Here is a 21,330-nt window from a genome sequence, read left to right as displayed (position 1 = left end):
CAATAAAAAATTTTTAAGGGCAGAACTGCATCTTATTCACAGGCTTTAGCACACAGTTTCACATTTAATATTTGTGGAACTAAATAAACCTTAATATGGTTATTACTGTGTAGGCACTACAGTACCTACCCATCATTTTCTAAACTATTATGTTAAGATCTCTATTTGCAAAATAGAAAAATTTATTTCACTGTTGGGTTTCTATGAAATCCAAGTCCAGGATATGTAGCTACAAATGTGCAAGAGTATGATTTTCCTTTCGTGTTTACAAAATGGCTTTGCATACAACACAATCTTTATTGTTTCACTAATAAAAAATATCAATACTTTTTAAGAAGTGAAGTAATAAATAATAAGACATCATTCTATCTATAATATGTGTAGTTGGCAATACATATTTTACAAGGATCTGATTGGTAATCTTCTTTGTTCTTTATGTAAAATTTCTCTTACAGGAGGAATCTTGGGTCAGGTCTAGACTGTTACATTCTCTAACTTTCTTGGGAGGAGAGACAATTGACCCAGTGGTACTGAGGTTAACATTTAATAACTGTTAGTGGCAAACTTAAAGAGGGAATCTGAGATTTGACCTACTTTGCCTCACTTTCTCTTCTTCACCTTCCAAAGTAGGGGTTTTGAGGCAAAAACAAGTAATTCAGTGTGTGGTTTTGCATACTAATCAACAAAGTGAAACTATCTGCCCTGGAACTACAGTTCTGTTCTCTTAGTTCTGTTCTCCTTTTTGTCTCTATGTCTGTCTGTCTCTCACTCTAAGAGGCTTATGTGGTAAAAGGAACCTGGGGCTGCCTTTATCTTTTTCCATTTAAAGAAGATCAAATAGAGTAGGGCTCAGGGTTCCTTATGCCTGCTTCCAGTCTAGGAAAATAAGCTCTCAAGATCACTTAATCAGGTCAGTTCACAAAACTGGAAGGTATATATACAGAGCTTAATCAGGTCAGTTCACAAAACTGGAAGGTATATATACAGAGCCAGAGCCAAAGATAATACATCCAAGCTCTTTCCTGGATATTCTCTAAGCGTGTCGTGTTCCTGGAGATATCAGACATAGAATAGAAACTCAATGGAAAATTCAACTGAGGCAGAGGTTCTGGTCTTCTCTATATTTACCATGCCTTCAACATTTAAAAAGGTGCCAAAATAAACTTAATAAGGACTTTGATGGCTATTTTCAGAAACTAAATTTGGCTGTTTCCCACAGTATTCTGTTTAGGGAAAAGAACAAAGAAACTAGAAAATAAACTAGAAAATAAGAAATAAAACTTACAAAATCATTAGCATTTTTTATCGATAGCCTTTTTAATTACTGTGGAATAACAAAATCAATGAACAATATATCTTCTCTCTTATAAGGAGCCTGTTCTGTCCTCATATATTACCTCTCCAATATCCAACAACAGAAGGGCAATTAGTATATATGCCATCAGGTCTATTATTTCCTTATCTTTAAATATTACACAATTAAACATACATGTAACTAATATTTTTGCCTCACTAGACATCTTTGATATGCTGATTTTTCCAAATAAATCTTATAATAAATATTTCACATATCCTTCTGTTAATTCCATTTTTTTCTCTTCTTCCTCATTCCTATCCCCCTTCCACTACTAACTCACCCTTCTTTTCTCTCTTCTCATGTTCCCTTGTCTATGCCACAGAAGAGTACCACAAAAACTTGAGGGTACTGCTTAAGCCTCCTAGGTTTGCTGACCTCAAGTTTAGAAATCCAGTTCTAGAAATATGATAATCACCTATTTATGTATACTTTCATCCCAATTTTAAATTCAAAGGCCAAATCAGACAAGAGTTCAGTGCTAAGGAGATGACAAAAATATCAGCCACTAATAAACTTCTATAGTATCTGAAAGTACACGTGAACAAACAAGGCTGAGATTCAGGTTCTGTGTAAGCATGTGGTTAAGCAATCATCATTTCTGGACTCTTCCAGAATCATAAGGCAATGAAAAAGTTCTGAGGAATTTACGTTTTATAAACATTCTTCAGGACAAAGCATTATGTTTAAATTTTGTCATGCAGGATGCTTTGCTGTTCTGCCACAGTCACATCAGCTAAATAAGCTCTTAACCACGCCACTGGAAAAGGGAAAGAGGAGAGCCCTATGGACATCTACGACTACATGTGTTACTCTCCTGTTTTTGTTAAAGTTCTGCAAAGGTTTTTAAAGAGTTCCCCTCCTTGCAAGGTGAATAAGCTGCATTTCTCATGAAAGCCATATGTAATCCATTTTACCATAAATCAGAATTACTAAATCCAGAAAATTAAAACAGATGCATACTTACTTAACAAGAAAACTATTAACCTGAGGCAAGTGGTAAACAACAAAAAATAAATATTCTAGACTGTCACTACAAAACTTTTTCAAGTTTTGCTTTCATTTTAGACTGTCATCATACAACCAACTTTTCAAGCTTCATTTACATGCCATCATACACACCCCCCTTCTTCATATAGCCAAAATGAACTTTTCTCGTTTTTCAAATCCTTCAGGTTTTTGCTCCTCACTCATCACCTATATAATTGTGATACCTCACCTGTTACACTTTTCCTCATAGGAACGCCGCCTCATCTCCTTTAGTTCTTTAGACTGCATAAAAATACTGTCCGCTTGCACAGTATTTTTATTAAGCCTCATGTAATAAATTTTTAACTGAACATCCCCACTGCATTTTGCAAAGTAAGAAGGTCTTTACAATGCCTATAGCAGTGCCTGACAAATAATATAAATCAGTAACAATCTGGCATACAAGTATTAAGAATTCACAATGCCACAGGAGGCTTGAGACTCTGTCCACAAACCAACTCTCCACCTGCCCTATTTCTTACTCCTATCACTCACCCTGTTTCAATTCCATCCGTCTCTGCTAGCTGGCTTCTCTTCCCAGAATGGAACCTACTGTTACCCACTTCTCCTTCAGGTCAGGCAACAGGAGGTCAGCCGACTTACTACTCCTCCCATTCCCAGATTTCGTAATTACAACTCCCCCCTCCCCGTAATTTCCTCCAATAGAGTGCTTCCCCGAAGGGATCCTCTGTGCAACTCGCCATCGTCCCGTTTATCTCTACACGTCCAGCTCCTGGAGCAACAGCTGGTAAACGTGCGGTCCTCGGATAAAAAATGGGGAAAGGAAAGGAGGAGGGAAGGGGGTCGATAGAGATTGTTTTCAAGTTCCTCATCAGCCCTTTCAACCAGTCATTTAAGTTCTCTGCGGTTCCAACCCCCTGTATTTGTGACTCGTGGGTGGTTGTGGGGAGCATGAAAGGATTATCGAGGCGCTGGAGAATTTCAGGAAGGAAAGAGCCCACTCCAACAAATGATCTGGACATTGTTTGTTGTTGAAAAGTCGAATGCACCCAACAACTAACGTTAAGTGTTAATTAAGCAAAGTAACACAGAGAGAGGACAAATTCACAAGTCCTGGGAGACCTCACCCGCGCAGCACAGGACCTCGAAAGTATTGAGAATTTAAATTCGTGTGCTGAAATCACGCCTCCCTATTCTGAACGCATTCATCTGGGCGGTGGGCCGCGCTCCTCACAACAGTGTGAGTCCCTTTCCCGCCGCCCTCATTCACCTCTCCAAGTCCGCGCGCGGCTCTGGGCACTGCGTCCCCACGCCCAGCAGAGGGCAGTGGGCCTCCGCGATGGCCTCCCACGGAACGCGCCGCGGAGCCCGGGCGGGTCTCTGCTCGGAATTCGTGTGGGGAAGCGCTAAAGTCCACTACACAGCGACGAGCTACCGTCCTCGCTCGCAGGGCATTCCAAGTACGGTCCTGCGGCCACTCAGTCCCTCACGCCGCAGGGCGGGCGGCTACCCCTTCCGCTCCCCCCAGACCTTCTTCCGCTCCCCGCTCCCTTCTTCCGCTCCCCCTGGCGTCTCTTTCCCTGGCCGGCGCCTCCCTTCGTTCCGCCGCGAGCGTTCCCCTGTGTCGAGTTCCGGGGCCTTTTCGCGGCGTCTTTACCTCGCTCGCACGCCTCCTTTCCCGGAGCCCTTTTCCGTGGTCCCGCCGGCGCCGGCGCCGGTGCCTGATCGCGGAAATCCCGCGCTGCGGCGGGCCTGGGTAGACCCTCCCTTGGGTCGTGAGCGAACCTGGGGTGAATGGACCCGCTTGGCGTTTTCGGTTCTGGGACACAGAGTTAAGGGCTGGTCCCGCGAAGCCTGCAGACCGCGTTTATTTTTCAGACATTCATTCTGTCTACGTGGGAAGAGTGGAGGGCGGAGGAAGCTGGGTTGGGGCATTTTGAAACAGAAGGGGAAAGGAAGGTACCAAAAGCTTTTACTTCTGGAACGTTTTTTTCTGCCTTACTGAACGGGGGAAGTATTTGTCTTTTTTTTTTTTTTTTTTTTTTTTTTTTTTTTTTTTTTTACGATTACTCAACATACGTCCTGCGTGTGGTATGATTTTTGGAAGGCTCAGAAGGCCTAGAATTCTGTGCCCATACCTGTGCCATGGAGCAAACAGGACTGTCTTTGGAAGACTGTCTTTGGAAGACAGGCCATTTTCCCCTGGGATTGGGATCGTTTTGTCTACAGGAGTTTCAGAAGGTATAGATCTTAGTAAATAAGGGAACGTCTGGTGGGAGGAACAGAAAGTACCAAGAAGAGGAGATGATAAGCAAGTTTTAAGGTATGGAGAAGTGGATAGGAGGGAAGAAATGAGAACCAAGTTTGGACCGATGGGAAGAAGTCCAAATATTGAAAGTATTTTATTTCAGTTTAATATGAAATGAGCAGCCATTACACCTTGGAGCAGGAAATAAGCTTGATTAAATGGTGATTTGGGAGAATTAGTTTGTAGAGTGGGGGTAACGAGATGTATTGTTTATGCCATAAATTTGTATGTGGATATATGGTACTGCACAATAGGTGTATGGGACTGCAGCTCCAAGGATGGCAGCCTTGGCTAAAGGTTTGACCTTTAACATTTTTGTGTAGATTCCCTGAGGGTGTCTTTCTTAAGTTCAAACAAAGTATTTCTTTAGGGATGATACTATCTCATGCCTTGTCTTTTGCCAGCATTCAGTTGCTAGTTGCTAGTTGTGAGAATTTACCAGCAAGCTGAGGAGATACAATGTTTTAAACGTTTTTAGAAAACACGTACTATCAAAAGAGGTCCAAAGCACCTTAGGGATTTGGAGGAGACAAAGGAGGTCGGCAACTAGTGAAAATTCAAGGAAAGTGGCCCAAAAAGAGGGCATTTATGCATTTTCAGTCCTATCACTAATATGCTAACAGATAAAACAGCATTTCTTTTTTCAATAGTGCTTAAGCAGTACCTTTTTACCCACAGGTGTGCAAGTGTAACAGGAGGGAATGGGAATTTGCAGTGAGGTGTCTGGTGGTGCTGGGTAGTGTAACTGAACCAACATGAGTTTTCTCTTTGGTGAATTAGAAACTGCACATGTTGAATTGTCACACAAAGAGAACTTATTTGCAGCAAATGAGATCGTGGGGAATGGCTTCCAAAGCCATTGATTCCCTGAGAGAGAGTAAATGGATTCCTTTTGTTTAGGGTTAGGATGAATATTTAGACAGGGAAGCCTTGTCATCCTATGTACAGGCAGGCATAAGGTCCTGTCTGAGCCTAATAAAACATGCCTATACATACATTATGTGTTATGCAGATAAGGCTGAGGCTTATTCCTGGGTGTAGATTAGTATTATAATAAGGTAAAGATCATTGTAGGTCATTCTAGAGGTCACCCCATGATCCATCTGTGTAGGCACAAACCAGATTTAGCTTAAGTGGTGTGGGTGGTCTGGGCCGGTGGGATGGCAGGAGGTCTTGTGTGGGCAGTCCCCATCCCCTAGGGAGAGTTTCCTTTGCCTGAGTGGAAAAGAAAGCTGGAAAGAAGAGCTTAGGGAGAAATATAAGACAAAAGTTAGTAAGTATAAACAAGTGGGCACTAAAGTCCAGGTCTTGGTGTCAAGCCCATAAATTGGAACATATTTTGAGGTTAAACCACAAAAAAAAAAAAAAAAAAAAATTAACAAAGGTTAGTAAGTACAAGCAGGTGGGAGCTGGGAGGGCTGAGACCAAAATATCTGGTACTTGCTTCCCATCTCCTGTAGAAAAAGGGAAAGGTTTTCTACTTTAAGACTTAGTCTTTCTAACTTTTTTTCTTTTCCAGTAGCATTCTGATTGTTCATCTGTATGTATAGCATTTCAGTGTACTTGCACATACCATCCTAGTGTCAAAATACATTTTACTCTAATAATGGTGTGCCGTACCACAAACTAAAAGGTAATGCACTGTAATATTAGCAGGTCGTACTGAGTTATTTTTTTAACTACTGGCTCAATAAGCAAATATTGGATGATAATTTCTTTAATCGTTTGCTTTTTTATGAAATACATATCTAGGTATTTTCCCCTTCCTTCACTAGACTGATAAACTGCTTTCTTCCTTTTACTCCATATCATGTTTTATAGTCAAAACTTTTCAATACAGAGATCATCCACTATCTAAAAGTTACCATTAACCTTTCCTAAGGCAAAATGGCATAAAGCAAAGAAGAAATTACTGTTAATTTATGGAAAAATTTTTGAGCAACCCCAGACCCAAAATAGAACCTCTTGTAGGCTTTTTTGATACTTAGAACATATCTTGTTAACAGATGCACAATATAAATTGAGATCAAGCACATCATGAGGGATAGAAGCAGAAAAACGTTCACCTTTAGTCCAGAAGGTTGACCTATAGCCTGCATAGTTCTATTAAGGATCAAATATTTACTGGTTGCTCCATTCTTAAAGGCCCTTATGACTGCCTGAACATCTCACGGATAGTTAAAAATCAAACTGAGTGATAAGCACCACAGAAATCTTACAAAAGTAGTTTTATGATTAGAAATTCAAGGAAGACATTTTATGATCTAATACTCCCTGCATGTCCCCTGCTTCTTGGGCATTAAGCATATAACCATCAGCTTCATACAGCAAAACTACATCTCTTTGTGCCCATGGGTCCTGTCCCCATGCCATAATAAAAACACCTTTTGCATGAAAAATGTCAAGAATTCTATCTTGAGAGCGCCTGGGTGGCTTAGTTGGTTAAGTGTTTGCCTTCAACTCAGGTCGTAATCCCAGGATCTTGGGATCAAGTCCCATCTTGGGCTCCCTGCTCTGCAGGGAGTCTGTTTCTCCCTCTGCCCCTCCCCCCATTGGCTCATGCTCTCTCGCTCTCTCGCTCTCTCCCCGTGTCTCAAATAAATAAAAATCTTAAAAAAAAAAAAAAAAGAATTCTATCTTGACCATTTGCTCATGGCCCCACATCATCACAGATGTTCACAAATACAGTTCAAAGATAAGGCAGCTTGATGCTGAAATGTGGAGTATAATTCCCAGGGAAGGAGATGGCAGTGCCACTCTTGTTGCTTAGGGTGCAGGCTTCCTCTACAATAACTTGCTGCAAAACCAATGCTGAATACCATTTTTGTTTGCCTCACTTCCTAAATAGTAAGAGAAACTCCCTGGTATCCTCCCAGCTATTTTTAAAAGAAGGTTGGCATTAGGAAAAAAACCTATCACATAGATAAAACTGCTAATATTTGAGAATATTTTTAAAATATAGATTGATATATTCTATCTATGGGAATGTGTATCTAGTTATATATATGTCCACATTCATATATGTATGTATATACCTATAGAATCTATTTAATATTTAGCAAAATAAAATACATACAGATTTCTCCACATTGGTAAGTATTTTAAATTGATGTTTAATGATTTGTTAATATTCTCTCACTTTTTAAAGATGTGCCTTTTATAAGCAGCATTTAATTCAATCTAAGAGTTTTTACCTTTTAGGGGAGTTTAAATCATTTACATTCATATAATATATACTCTTTACTCTGAAATTAATTTCAGAATATTTAAAATACATAAAATTTTTGAACTCCATTAAAATGGCAGTATCAATATTTGATTTGGTTACTTTTTTGAAAGCAGTTTTAATCTCCAACTATAAATATTTCAAATGATAGGGAAACGGAAAGCATTTTTACTGAGTTGTATTTACTCTTAAGCAGATAGTGCTTGTGTGGTAAGCAGAATAATGGCAACACTCAAGTCCATTCATTTCTAATCCCTAGAAACTGAATAAATTATCTTGGCAGGCAAAACAGACTTTGTAAATAACTAAATTTAGAATCCTGAGATAGAGGGGCGCCTGGGTGGCTCAGTGGATTTTTTGCCTTTGGCCCAGGTCATGATCTCAGGGTCCTGGGATGGAGACCTGCATCCAGCTCCCTGCTTGGTGGGGAGCCTGCTTCCCCCTCTCTCTCTTTGCTTGCTTCTCTGCCTACTTGTGATCTGTCTGTCAAATAAATAAATAAAATCTTTAAAAAAAAAAAAAAGAAAGAAAGAAAAGAATCCTGAGATAGAAAGATTACCTTGGATGGTCTACATAGTTCTTGGCCCAAGATAGTCCAAAAATTCATAGCCAGAGTGAAACTGTGCCTTTTAGGTACAACAAGACTACCCAACTAAACAGAATGCCTGTAGCAATTCACTTTGTTCTTTGAACCTAATAGTCAGAACCCAGAAAGTATACTGACCAACTAAATCATTATGTATGAACTTAATCACATCTGAAATTTGAAGGCACTTAATTGTTTCTCAGCTGTTATGGAAAAGACCCTTTTTAAAGTATGGTTTCATTCCTAGATTCACTTAGCTCTGGAGTAAGATATTTGAGAGCCATATGCTTTGCAAGATACTTCAGCTAAAGTGTAGATATTTCTTTTCAAGGAGATGTTCAACAAAAAAAAAGCTTAATACAATTTTACTAAGTGTCTTGGAGACTTCTCCTAATAAGATGTCAATATATGGCGGACCCTAAAACTCTCCTATAATGCTAACAGGAATGTTGCCACCATACTCTCTGTTCATTTCTTGGTGGTTATGTGGTCACCACAATTGCCCATTATTATCCACTTTGGGGTGGACAAATGAGCCAGGCTTTGTTGAGTCTTTTGTGTGAAAAAACAGAAACAAAAACTTACAGACAATGAAAGTCAATAAGCTATTGAAAAATGATTTAATACCAGAGAAGGATACACTAGGAGCTAGAAGAAGGATGTTGCATACTTGGGGAAAACATGTACCACTATCAAAATAATGTGGAGGTCCTCAAAAAATTAAAAATGTAACTACCATTTGATTCAACAATTTGACTTCTAGGAATACATCCAAAGGAAACAAAAACATTAACTCAAAAGATATTTGCACCCCCATGTTCATATCAAAATTATTTATAATATTCAAGGCAATATTAGGAAATGACCTAACTATGCACTGATGGATAGATGGATAGAGAAGTTGTGAATATAGACATACATACATAATGGAATATTATTCTGTCATAAAAAAAGAAATCCTACCATTTGTGACAACATGGATGGCCCCTAAAGACATTACGCTAGGTGAAATTAGACAACAAAGGACAAAGACGGCAGGATCTCATTTATATGTGTAACCTAAAAATAAACCAAACTCAGAAAAAGATACTTGTGGTTACCAGAAATAGAAGATGGGGGAAGGAAAAAAGTGGTCAAAAGGTACAAACTTCCAGCTTGCCTGGCTGGCTCTGTCAGTAGAGCACACAACTCTTGACCTTAGGCTTGTGAGTTTGAGCCCCACATTGAGTGGAGAGATTACTTTAAAAAATAAAATCTTGGAGCACCTGGGTGGTTCAGTCAATTAAGCGTCTGCTTTGGCTTAGGTCATGATCTCAGGGTCCTGGGATAGAGCCCTGCGTCAGGCTCCCTGCTCAGCAGGGAGTATGCTTCCGGCTCTCCCTCCGCCTCCTCCCAGCTTCTCAGGCTCTATCTCTGTCTCTCTCGAATAAAATCTTCTAAAAAGAGGTACAAACTTTTATAAGGTACGTGGATACTAGGGATCTAATGTCCAACATGATGATTACAGCTAACACTGTTATATAGAAGAAAGTAAATCCTAAGAGATGTCATCACAAGGAAACTTTTTCCCTCTTTTTTTCTTCTTTTTATTCTATCTGTATGAGAAGCTGGATGTTAGCTGAACCTATTGTAGTACTCACTTCATTTCAAAATATATGTAAACCAAACCATCATATTATACTCTTTGAACACATACAGTGATGTATGTCAATTATTTCTCAATAAAACTGGAAAAATATAACTAAATTAATCTTGTGCATTGTTGGTGGGAATGTAAACTGGCACGGCCATGGAAAACTGTAGGAAGTTTCCTTACAAATTTCAAAAAAGAACTATCATACGATCCAGTGATCCGCTTCTGTGTATATATCCAAAGGAAATGAAAATAGGACCCTGAAGAGATATCTGCACTGCTTGTTCATTTCAGCATCATTCCCATTAACAAAGATATTGAAACAATCTAAATGTTCATCAGTGGATAAATGGACAAAGAATTCATGCACATACCACATCTACATAGCATGTACATACATACATACAATGGGATCTCACTGAGCTATGAAAAAGAGGGAAATCCTGCTGTTTGCAACATGATGGAAGGATCATGAGGGCATTATGCTAAGTGAAACAAGTTAAAGAGACATCAATGTTGTATATCACTTACATGTGGAATCTAAAAACAATCCAAACTTATAGAGACAGACTAGAAAGATGGTTACCAGAATCTTGTGGATGAGGAAAATGGGGGAGAAACTGGTCAAAATACAAAATTTCAGTTATGTAAGAGGAATAAATTCTGGAGATTTAATGTACAGCATAGTGACTATAGTTAATACTATGTTGTATACTTGAAATTTGCAGAGAGTAGATCTTAAGTGTTCTCACTACACACACAAAAGATAGCTATGTAAAATGATGGATACGTAATTAGTTTCATTGTGATCATCGTTTCACAACATAGATGCATATTAAAGTATCACATTGTATACTTTATAAAATTTTATTTGCCAATTATATCTCCATGAAGCTAGGGAGGAAAAAAGAAAAAGTGACGTAAAGACATCTTCAACTATTACTGCTGAATTTCTATTTCTCTAAGTTTATTTATTTTCACAATTTTGTTAAATTTTTCTTAATGTATTTTGTGGCTTTAATTTTAGGTAAATATATGGTTATGAGTGTTATATTTTCCTAAGGATGACACTATTACCATTCTTAAAATTCTCTATCTATCTCTTGTAAGATTTTTTAAAAGACCAATTTGTCTTATGTTGGTATAGGCATTTCAGCTTTCTAATTATTGTTTACGTGATATATCTTTTCCATCATTTTACCTTTAACCTATTTGTGTCTATAAATCCAAATGTGTCTACCCTAGGCAGCATACACTTTGTTCTTGTTTTTTTCATCTAGTGTGACAATCTGCCTTTTTATCAGATTGTTTAATTCACTTACATCTCATGTTATGGATATAGTTGAGTGTTGTTTATTGTAAAATAACAATCTGCCATTTTACTTTCTGTTTTCTCTCACATAATTTTTATTCCTTTATTTTTTCTTCTTAGCTTTCCGTTAATTAATACTTTCTAGTTTTACATTTTTTTTCCTTTTTTCATCGTTGTGGTTATTTTCTTAGTGGCTGCTGTAGGTCTTGCCATATACATTTTAACATATCAAGGTCTACTTCAGATTTATACTAACTTAATTCCAGTAACGTACAGAAATGTTACTTTTTTAGAGTTATTTTTTCTGCTTTTTGGTGCCATTATTGTTATACATATTATATCTGTAAATGTTACAAACACAATAGTACATTGTTATAAGTGTTGATATATATAATTGTATGACTTTGAAAGAAGCTGAGAGAAGAAAAGAGCAAGTACATATTTATAGTGCTTATTATATTAACCTTCTTATTTATCACTCATGGTTCCCTTCATTTATCCCATACATTGATGTTATGGGGTCCATGTGGGGTCATATCATTACTTCAATACAACTTTGTTCCCACCAATCTCCTCTTTGCTGTTATTAGCAAATACATTACATTTCTCTATGTTATAAACCTAACAATACACTTGTATGTACGTAGTTTTATGTAGATGCTTTTAAAATCAAAAAAAGAAAAGGGAAGAAAGAAAGAAAGAAAGAAAGAAAGAAAGAAAGAAAGAAAGAAAGAAAGAAAGAAGTAATATACATTTATAGAATGTCTTACAATTACATAATTGTTTTACCAGTGCTCTTTTTCTTTGCTATTTGTCATATGATTTCCAGTTACTGTCTGAGGTCACTTCTTTCAGCCTGAAGAAGTTTTTTTGTTTTTGTTTTTGTTTTTTGTTTTGTTTTGTTTTGTTTTGTTTTTAGTATTTCTTGATAGTTGGGTTCTCTTACAGTGAAATCTTTTAATTTTTGTTTATTTGACATTGTCTTTATATTTCAGCTTCATTGTGCTACTTCCAGATTTCCTCTTTAGATAAAGATGTCTTTAGATAAAAATGTCCTTCAACATTTGATGATGGTGTTTCTCTGTATAACCCTTTGTGTTTTTCCTACTTGGAGTTTGCTGAGCCTCTTGGATGTGCTGACTAATTTTTTTATCAGAGATGGGAAATTTGGGTATTACTTCTTTGAATAAGTTTTTTATGATTTTATTTATTTGTTTACTTTTTTCTTCCTCTCCCCTCTCTCCTGGTTATTCCATTGTAGGTATGTTGGTGGGATTAATGTGTCATACATACTCTGAGGCTCTATTTTTCCTTCATTCTTTTTGTTCTTGCAGGTTTTTAAAAAAATTTTTATTTATATTCTAGTTAGTTAACATACAGAACAATATTGGTTTTAGGACTAGAATTTAGTGATACATCACTTATATACAACACTCAGTGCTTGTCATAACAAGTGCCTGCCTTGGTATCCATCACACATCAGCCCATCCCCCACCCACTTCCCTCCATCACCCCTCAGTTCTCTATTTTTAAGAGTCTCTTATGGTTTGTTTCCTTCTTTCTCTCTTTTTCTCCCCCCTCAATATGGTTATCTGTTTTGTTTCTTAAATTCCACATATGAGTGAAATCATATGGTATTTGTCTTCTCTGACTGACTTATTTTGCTTAGCATAATACACTAGCTCCAACCACATGATTGCAAATGGTTAAGACTCCATTCTTTTTTCTTTTTAAGCTTTTATTTATTTATTTGACAGACAGAGATCACAAGTAGGCAGAGAGAAAGGCAGAGAGAGGGGGGTAGGGGGAAGCAGGCTCCCTACTGAGCAGAGAGCCCGATGCAGGGCTCGATCCCAGGATCCTGAGATCATGACCTGAGTCGAAGGCAGAGGCTTTAACCCACTGAGCCACCCAGGCACCCCAAGACTCCATTCTTTTTGATGGCTGAGTAATTTGTGTGTGTGTGTGTGTGTGTGTGTGTGTGTGTGTACCACATGTATGTATGTATACCACATCTTCTTTACCAATTCATCAGTGATGGACATTTGGACTCTTCTCATAGTTTAGCTATTGTTGATAATGTTGCTATAAACATTGGGGTGCATGTACCGCTTCAAATCTATGTTTTTGTATCCTTTGGGTAAATATCTAGTAATTCAATTGTTGGATTTTTAACTTTTTTGAGGAACCACATACTGTTTTCCAAAGTTGCTGCACCAATTTGCATTCCCATCAGCAGTATAAGAGAGTTCTCCTTTCCTCACATCCTCACCATTATTTTGGTTACACACTTATATTGTTTTCAAGAGCACCTTTAGATTTGAGCTTTCTCGTGCTATCTTTTAAATAAAGTTACTTCCTGGGCGCCTGGGTGGCTCAGTGGGTTAAAGCCTCTGCCTTCGGCTCAGGTCATGATCCCAGGGTCCTCGGATCAAGCCCCACATCGGGCTCTCTGCTCCACGGAGAGCCTGCTTCCTCCTCTCTCTGCCTGCCTCCCTGCCTACTTGTGATCTCTCTCTCTCTGTCAAGTGGATAAATAAAATCTTTAAAAAAAAATCTATAAATAAAGTTACTTCCTTTGGCAGACCTACAGAATTCTCTATTCAAAGATCTACCTTTTTCTTCTAAGAAAAAAAAAATCTCTGAGCTGTGAAACTGGGGTAGAGACTTTTCTATGTATGGTACCCTTCCTTTAGGAAGAGGTACTGAGTATAGGCAGTCATTTCTGGCCCTCTTGTCTTCCTCTCCCTTGATGGAACTTTCACCCTACAGAAGAGCTGGTGTAAAGGAAATCAGGGTCTCAGTCTAACATACACACTTATGTTAGAGCCTCTATCCTATGAATAGGGGCTAGGTCAGACAGGAGACTCTTACTTCTCATGAAGTCACCTGGAATCTAAAGGATGGAAACAGACTGTGATTCAAATGCTCCAGATTCTCATTATTCTTACTGAGTTTTAGATTTTCTTGAGTAAATGTATATTTATTTATTGTAGGCCCTTATGCCAATTTCTATATACATTAAATGGTTGTGGCTTTTTAGGGCACCTGGGTGCCCCAGTGGGTTAAGCCTCTGCCTTCAGCTCAGGTCATCTCAGGGTCCTAGGGTGGAGCCCCTCATTGGGCTCCCTGCTTAGTGAGGAGCCTTCTTCTGCCTGTGCCCTGATTTCTGTTCTTTCTCTCTCTCTCCTCCTCTCAAATAAATGGATAAAATCTTTAAATATAGATAAATAAATAGTTGTGGCTTTCTGGAATAATTATTACCAATTATGCTTATTCGGCTGTAGAATGATTCCATAAAACTCCTAGTGCTGCCATTCCAGAAATGGGACTCTTAAAATTGGTTACTTTAATTAAATTGGGAAGAGAGAACTAAAATGATCAAGAACTCAAATGGTAGTGGTGAAGTGAAGGCAAAGGCTATAAACTACTCTTTTAGAAGTTTTGATGCAAGGTAGGGTAGCTCTAAAATTATAGAAAAGAACTACAGGGGTGGAGAGGTTTTTTTGTTTTTTTGGTTTTTGTTTTTTGTTTTTTAAGCTTTCCCTTGAGTAAACATGGAAGGAAAGATTAATTGGAAAAGCCATTGTATATCTTTTGATTAAAAGAAAAGGTATAATAGCATGTCTTGAGATGAAAGACAGGAAACTTAAAGAAGTTATGAAATCTGGCTTTGATCTTGCTAAAGCATTGATTCTCATGTATGTGCAAGGGAATTGCATGATAGAATTTTCCAGTGCCTTTTTTTGCCTCCCTCAGAAGCAGACCGTAATCTAAGGGCTCAATGCAAGCAGATTATTGAAAGTTACAGGTACACAGATGAGATGAAGTGAAGAGGGACGAGAAGGAGGCGTCATTAATGATGCTACCACAGTGGGAAAGTAGAGCCTAATCCCTGGGAAGCTCTGGAAAATAATGCAAAAGCCATGTACAAGAATTCTCCCTTCCGGGGCGCCTGGGTGGCTCAATGGTTTGGGCTGCTGCCTTCGGCTCGGGTCATGATCTCGGGGTCCTGGGATCGAGCCCCACATCGGGCTCTCTGCTCCGCAGGAAGCCTGCTTCCCTCTCTCTCTCTCTCTCTCTCTCTCTCTCTCTGCCTGCCTCTCTGCCTACTTGTGATCTCTGTCTGTCAAATAAATAAATAAAATCTTAAAAAAAAAAAAAAAGAAAAAAAAAAAGAATTCTCCCTTCCAAGGAAGGAGGAGAGCTATAGATAAATAAATAGTTGTGGCTTTCTGGAATAATTATTACCAATTATGCTTATTCGGCTGTAGAATGATTCCATAAAACTCCTAGTGCTGCCATTCCAGAAATGGGACTCTTAAAATTGGTTACTTTAATTACAAGCTCTGGAAAATAATGCAAAAGTCATGTACAAGAATTCTCCCTTCCGGGGCGCCTGGGTGGCTCAATGGTTTGGGCTACTTTCCCACTGTGGTAGCATCATTAATGACGCCTCCTTCTCGTCCCTCTTCACTTCATCTCATCTGTGTACCTGTAACTTTCAATAATCTGCTTGCATTGAGCCCTTAGATTACGGTCTGCTTCTGAGGGAGGCAAAAAAAGGCACTGGAAAATTCTATCATGCAATTCCCTTGCACATACATGAGAATCAATGCTTTAGCAAGATCAAAGCCAGATTTCATAACTTCTTTAAGTTTCCTGTCTTTCATCTCAAGACATGCTATTATACCTCACACCAATGAATCACTGGTAAGTGTCTCTGCGGGTATCAATTTCTGACCATTTTGGCCTAATGTCAGCTTCAGCAAAGTGGATTCTGGTAGCCTAAAGGTAGCTCTTTGACAAAGATGCATAAATGAAATGTGGCAAATTATGCTGGTATGCATGGAAATTAGGGACAATGCATCAACAGTGCCTACTACACAAGGGAGTTTTTCAAACCCACTTGCCTGTACTCTTCTCTTTCCTCAGCTACTACCCTGAATTCTGATTACCCTTGAATTCTGCTTACCACTATTGAGAAAAGGTGTATATAAACATGTCATCAAGATGCTGCAGGATTTAATAGCCTCAGTATATTAGTTAAAGGCCACAGAAGTCAAATGAGACAAAGTTTCCACTGGGACTGAATAAGACCATTGTGAGACTGGGAGACTGCGGGGGAGGGGGGAAAGAGAAAAACACTTTTTGAGATTTCTTCAGTGAATATGATTGAGTCCACAAAAAGGACATAAGTTTCCTGAAATTGAGATGAAAATTGCAAGAATTTTAAAAGATCCAGTCAGCACTATCTTGACATGTGGTACCATTAGACATTAAAAGGAACAGAAGCGAAGAGTGTGAGTGGAACAGTAATCACGATGTATGGGTTGTTGTGAGTTAGTGTGAGGCTAAAGAGACCGGGGCTCAAAGATGCTAGAAAGAAGAGCAGAACTGAAATGAGCATGGGATTAGGCTAAATAGAGAGGTAAGGGAAGACAAAAGACACCCTAATGTACTGAGACTCCAGAAGGGGAGGGGAAATCAGAGGTTATCTGATGGCAAAGCTTAAGTGTAAGGAATATGGGAGGAAACAGATCTGGCACAAAGAATCTAGATAGAGGTAGAGCCTTGAGATTTAATCTTCAAAGTGGAAAATTCAGAGCAGTCAGGCTGAAGTGGAGACAAAATTTTTTGGAAATATGGAGCTTGAGAAATTATAAGGCAAAGAAAGCTCTCTCATGAGTCATTTATGTGTGTAATGGCAAGGGTTCAAAGGAGGAAGAAAATCCTTGACCTAGTATTAAAGTTATAAAAAGCAGGGCACCTGGGTAACAGGCCGGCTTCTCCCTCTCCCTCTGCATGCTACTCCCCTTGCTTGTTCTCTCTCTTTGTCAAATAAATAAAAATGAATAAAATATTTAAAAACAAGCAAATAGGGGCACCTGGGTGGTTCAGTGGGTTAAGCCTCTGCTTTCAGCTCATGTCATGATCTCAGGTTCCTGGGATCGAGCCCCATGTCTTTGGGTTCTCTGTTCAGTGGGGAGCCTGCTTCCCCCTCCCTCTGCCTGGCTCTCTGCCTACTTGTGATTTCTCTCTCTGTCAAATAAATAAATAAAATCTTAAAAAATAAATAAATAAAAATAAATAAATAGAATGAAGTTATAAAAAGAGATGATATGAGATGTTTTGTAACCTGAAGATACTACAGTAAAGATCTGGAAAGGATGGCATAATTTTTCAAAGTCGCCCATCAAAATTATTTTGGTATTTAACACACAGATGTAATATTTTATTTAGTATTACAACTTTGGTCTTTCTGACTCACACAGAAGAAATTCAACCAAAAAGAAATTATTCTTCAGTCTCAACCATTATTTTAAGATTTCCTACTGGAATGATAACCTTTTAAGTTGTATAGTAAGCTCCCATTGAGTAGAATTAGACTCTCACCTGAGAAATTTAGTTGAGAGTTGACAATTCACGCAGTGAACATTCTGTTTCCATAAAGCATTTGCTCCAATACGGAAGCAGTAGGTTCAATCTTTCCTCTACAAATGTATGTTGGGAATGATTTTTAAATTTTAAACTGTAGCTGTCCACAAGTTAATTACTTCAGAATTACCCATTGAACAACCAATTACTAAAGTGAAGCCTGTATTTCAAGATGATTTTAGGGTCTTTTATGTCCTAAGAATCCCTGTCCTGGGCACTGAGAATCCCATGGCGAACAAAGACATGATTGCAGTTGTCTAAGAGGACAGCATGACAAACTGGAGCAGATAGTCAAAATGTTATTACTGTGGAGAAAAAAGAAATAAAGAGGGATTTTTCCCCCCTACTTAAATTTTTAGTTTAATTGTCAGTAAATAGACGAACATGAAGATTAGAATGACAAAGCAAATGATTTTCCTTTCAACATCTACCTGAACTCCCAGTGAACAAACTACACACAAAGTTTTACTTAATGATTTACAAACACACAAAAAGTAATTTTGGGGATGCCTGGGTGATCAGTGGGTTAAAACCTCTGCCTTTGGCTCAGGTCATGATCCCAAGGTCCTGCGATCAAGCCCCACATCGGGCTCTCTGCTCAGCAGGGATCCTGCTTCCTCCTCTGTCTCTGCCTGCGATCTCTCTGTCAAATAAATTAATTAATTAAATCTTTAAAAAAAAAAAAAGAAAGAAAGAAAAGTAACTGTTTACTGAGCACCTACTATATACCCAAGTCGTTAATATACATAAACTCTAACTGGTGATTGCACCAAAGTAGGAAATTGCTATTTTTCATAGAAACTTGAGTTTAAGCCTTCACTCCCCCACCCCAGTCAGTTTGCCACCTCTAAGTCTCCACTGTATGGAAATCCTCACAACAAATCTTAAGAGAGGTGTCACTGATTTCATTTTATCGATACGGAAACTGAGATCAGGTGGTTAAATAAATTGCCAAAGGCCTCACAGCTTCTAAATGCAAAAGTTATAACTCGAACCTAAATTTTGTGGGTTGTTTTCCTTATGGTGCTTCAATAATTGTTATGTTTCTCTTTTCTATCTATACTGCATATTGAATATACTGAATATTTTTTTTTAAAAATCCCTTCTTCTTTGGTTTCTTACACATTTTTAGAGCTTCTTCTACCTCATTTTTTTCTTTACTCAGATTTATGTCCGAGGAAAAAGAAGAAAGGTTATTTTAAGAATACCCACAGATCGAGCCCTGCATCGGGCTCTCTGCTCAGCAGGGAGCCTGCCTCTCCCCCCTCCTCTCTCTGCCTGCCTACTTGTGATCTCTCTCTCTCTGTCAAATAAATAAAAAGATTTAAAAAAAAAAGACGGCTGGCAAACATTTCTGGCTGGGTGATTACACAGCCAGGCTGACATAGAGGTAGGGAGTGAGTAGAGCATTCAAAACTGATATTTTCAGCATTAGGTTCAATATTCTTAATTCCTGTTTTATATTCCCTGTGCAGGTCCTGAGCCAACTGGTCCTCAAATTCCTTTCTTGGTCTGGGTCTATTTTGCAAAAGAATGAACTTCACTGCCAGTTGGCGTATTGCCAGTGTGGGACAGCAGAGAGAAACTGAAGGGTGAGAGACGCCAGAAGACGTGCTCTGGCTCCGTCTCCTTGATAGCAGCGCCTTGACTGGCAGCAGTTGCATTTCTTAATGGAGTTCCAGCTCCAGAAGGGTGACCTGGCCCCTGTGCTAGGATAGTGCTGCCTCTGTGTTTTGTCCCTTGGGCTGAGATGGGGGCAATGGTGTTTTGCCATCATTGCTAGCCTCTGGATGGCCTGGCTGTCCTCTTGGGCTTCTCAGTTTTTCATCTCCTGTGTAACCATTCCCCTGCAATAAAGCCATGCTATTTTATTTGTATTTATTTATGTATTTTTTAAGATTTTATTTATTTATTTGAGAGAGAGAAAGAGAGAGCATGAGAAGGGAGAGGGTCAGAGGGAGAAGCAGACTCCCTGTGGAGCTGGAAGCCTGATATGGGTCTCCATCCTGGGACTCCAGGATCATGACATGGGCTGAAGGCAGTTGCATAATCAACTGAGCCACCCAGGCACCCAGTCCTGCTGTTTTTTAAAAACCCAATCCTGCTAAAAAAAACAAGCAAATGAATAAACAAAGAAAAAGCAGAAACAGACTCATAAATCTAGAGAACCAGCTGATGGTGGGCAAAGGGGAAGAGGAGAGGGAGATACAGTCTTCCAGTTATGGGATGAGTAAGGCAAGGGGCTAAAATGCACAGCATAGTCCACAGTATTATAATATAGTCCATGGTATTATAATATAGTTCTATAATATAATCCATGGTGTTATAATAGTATTATCGTATGGTAACTGATGGTAGCTACTACACTTGGGGTGAGCATAGCATAACAGAGAGAGTTGTTGAATCACTCTATTATACACCCAAACCTGATGAAACATTGTGTGTCGACTCTATTTCAATTAAAAAAAAAAAAAAAAGAAAGAAAGAATTCAGGTAGTTTTTGTTTTCCTGATTGGATCTTGACACTTACCCCAAATACTTTATACTTCCTTATAAAGACCCATGAACTTTTGATGGTATATTTAATAAGTATACATTTAATATATATACTCTGTGCACTTGTGAGTGTATATTTAATAAATATCTTCTTAGCCAACCTCTGTGTTTCATGAGGGCAGAGACCAGGCCTGTCTCCTTCACCCCTGTAATGTAGTAATTGCCAAGTGAGAGGTGTTTAATACTTACTTGTTGGACAAATAAATGGATAAATAAGATGCAGCATACAGTTTTTTCTCTCTTCAAAGTATCTGTCATCTCCTCACTTATTCTCGCCCTGAAATAACAAGGTAAAATAACAACAAAAGTGGCTGTTCTTCTGCACATTCTGACTCATCCTCACATCACTCAGGAAAAGTCAACTCACACACAAAAATTAAGTAACATCTGCCTAAATGGTTAACAGAAAAGTGCAACACTTGTAAGTACCAAAGAATAAAAGAAAAACTTCGTGAAACCAACTTGAGAAGCCAAAAGTGGGACATTAAACCTGATTTGGCTTTATAAAACCAGAGAAAACCGAGTGAGTGCTGAACCAGTTTCCTTTTAAATGGAAACTTGTTCTTTTCTGTCATCTTTTTCTGCCAAATGATTTGAATTTGAATGAATCATACCAATGACTCAAATGTTTTGGAAGGCATTACTATTTATCAAAGTCAGTAGGAGAGAAGGGAGAATTTATTTTGAGAGTTGAGAAATCTTAGTATGTATTATTCTGTAAGAGTACAAAGACGTGTGCACTCTTTACAAGTCACAATTTGGGCAGGTCCTATAGATTTTTCAGATATTTTTTCATGGAAGCAGAGCTGGCTGTGTATCTTCTTGGCTTTTATGGACCACTGTCTAGCCTTCTTTTCCTTCTTTATGAGGACAGTGGGAGGGCAGCACAGCGGGGGTGGGAGGAGGAGAGAGTTAGGAGTTCAGTCT

General features: G+C 38.6%; 1 protein-coding gene and 1 long non-coding RNA gene across 7 annotated transcripts in view; one reads left to right on the top strand and one right to left on the bottom strand.

Moving 5' to 3' along the window:
- The window catches only part of ECHDC1 (ethylmalonyl-CoA decarboxylase 1), a 68,721-nt gene extending 64,436 nt beyond the window's left edge, over window positions 1-4,285 (bottom strand). Inside the window, exon 1 of one of the 6 annotated variants that reach the window (XM_082729891.1) lies at window positions 4,002-4,285. In XM_082729891.1, the coding sequence (XP_082586017.1) occupies window positions 4,002-4,279 (278 nt within the window). In that variant the 5' untranslated portion in view covers window positions 4,280-4,285. Of the gene's footprint in view, window positions 1-2,878; window positions 3,022-3,614; window positions 3,905-4,001 lie in introns of those variants that run through there. The other 5 variants (XM_082729894.1, XM_082729893.1, XM_082729895.1 and 2 more) reach the window with 5 other exon arrangements.
- Window positions 4,286-4,384: 99 nt separating this feature from the next.
- On the top strand, window positions 4,385-19,724 carry LOC309864441. The gene is made up of 3 exons (XR_014311525.1): window positions 4,385-4,667; window positions 19,013-19,237; window positions 19,323-19,724. It is a non-coding gene; the product is annotated as an uncharacterized lncRNA (long non-coding RNA).
- The last annotated feature ends 1,606 nt before the right edge of the window (window positions 19,725-21,330 follow it).

The sequence above is a fragment of the Mustela nivalis genome, assembly GCF_964662115.1.
Source record: "Mustela nivalis genome assembly, chromosome: 5".
In the NCBI taxonomy this organism is placed as follows: domain Eukaryota; kingdom Metazoa; phylum Chordata; class Mammalia; order Carnivora; family Mustelidae; genus Mustela; species Mustela nivalis.
This window is presented reverse-complemented; position numbering and strand designations above follow the sequence as displayed.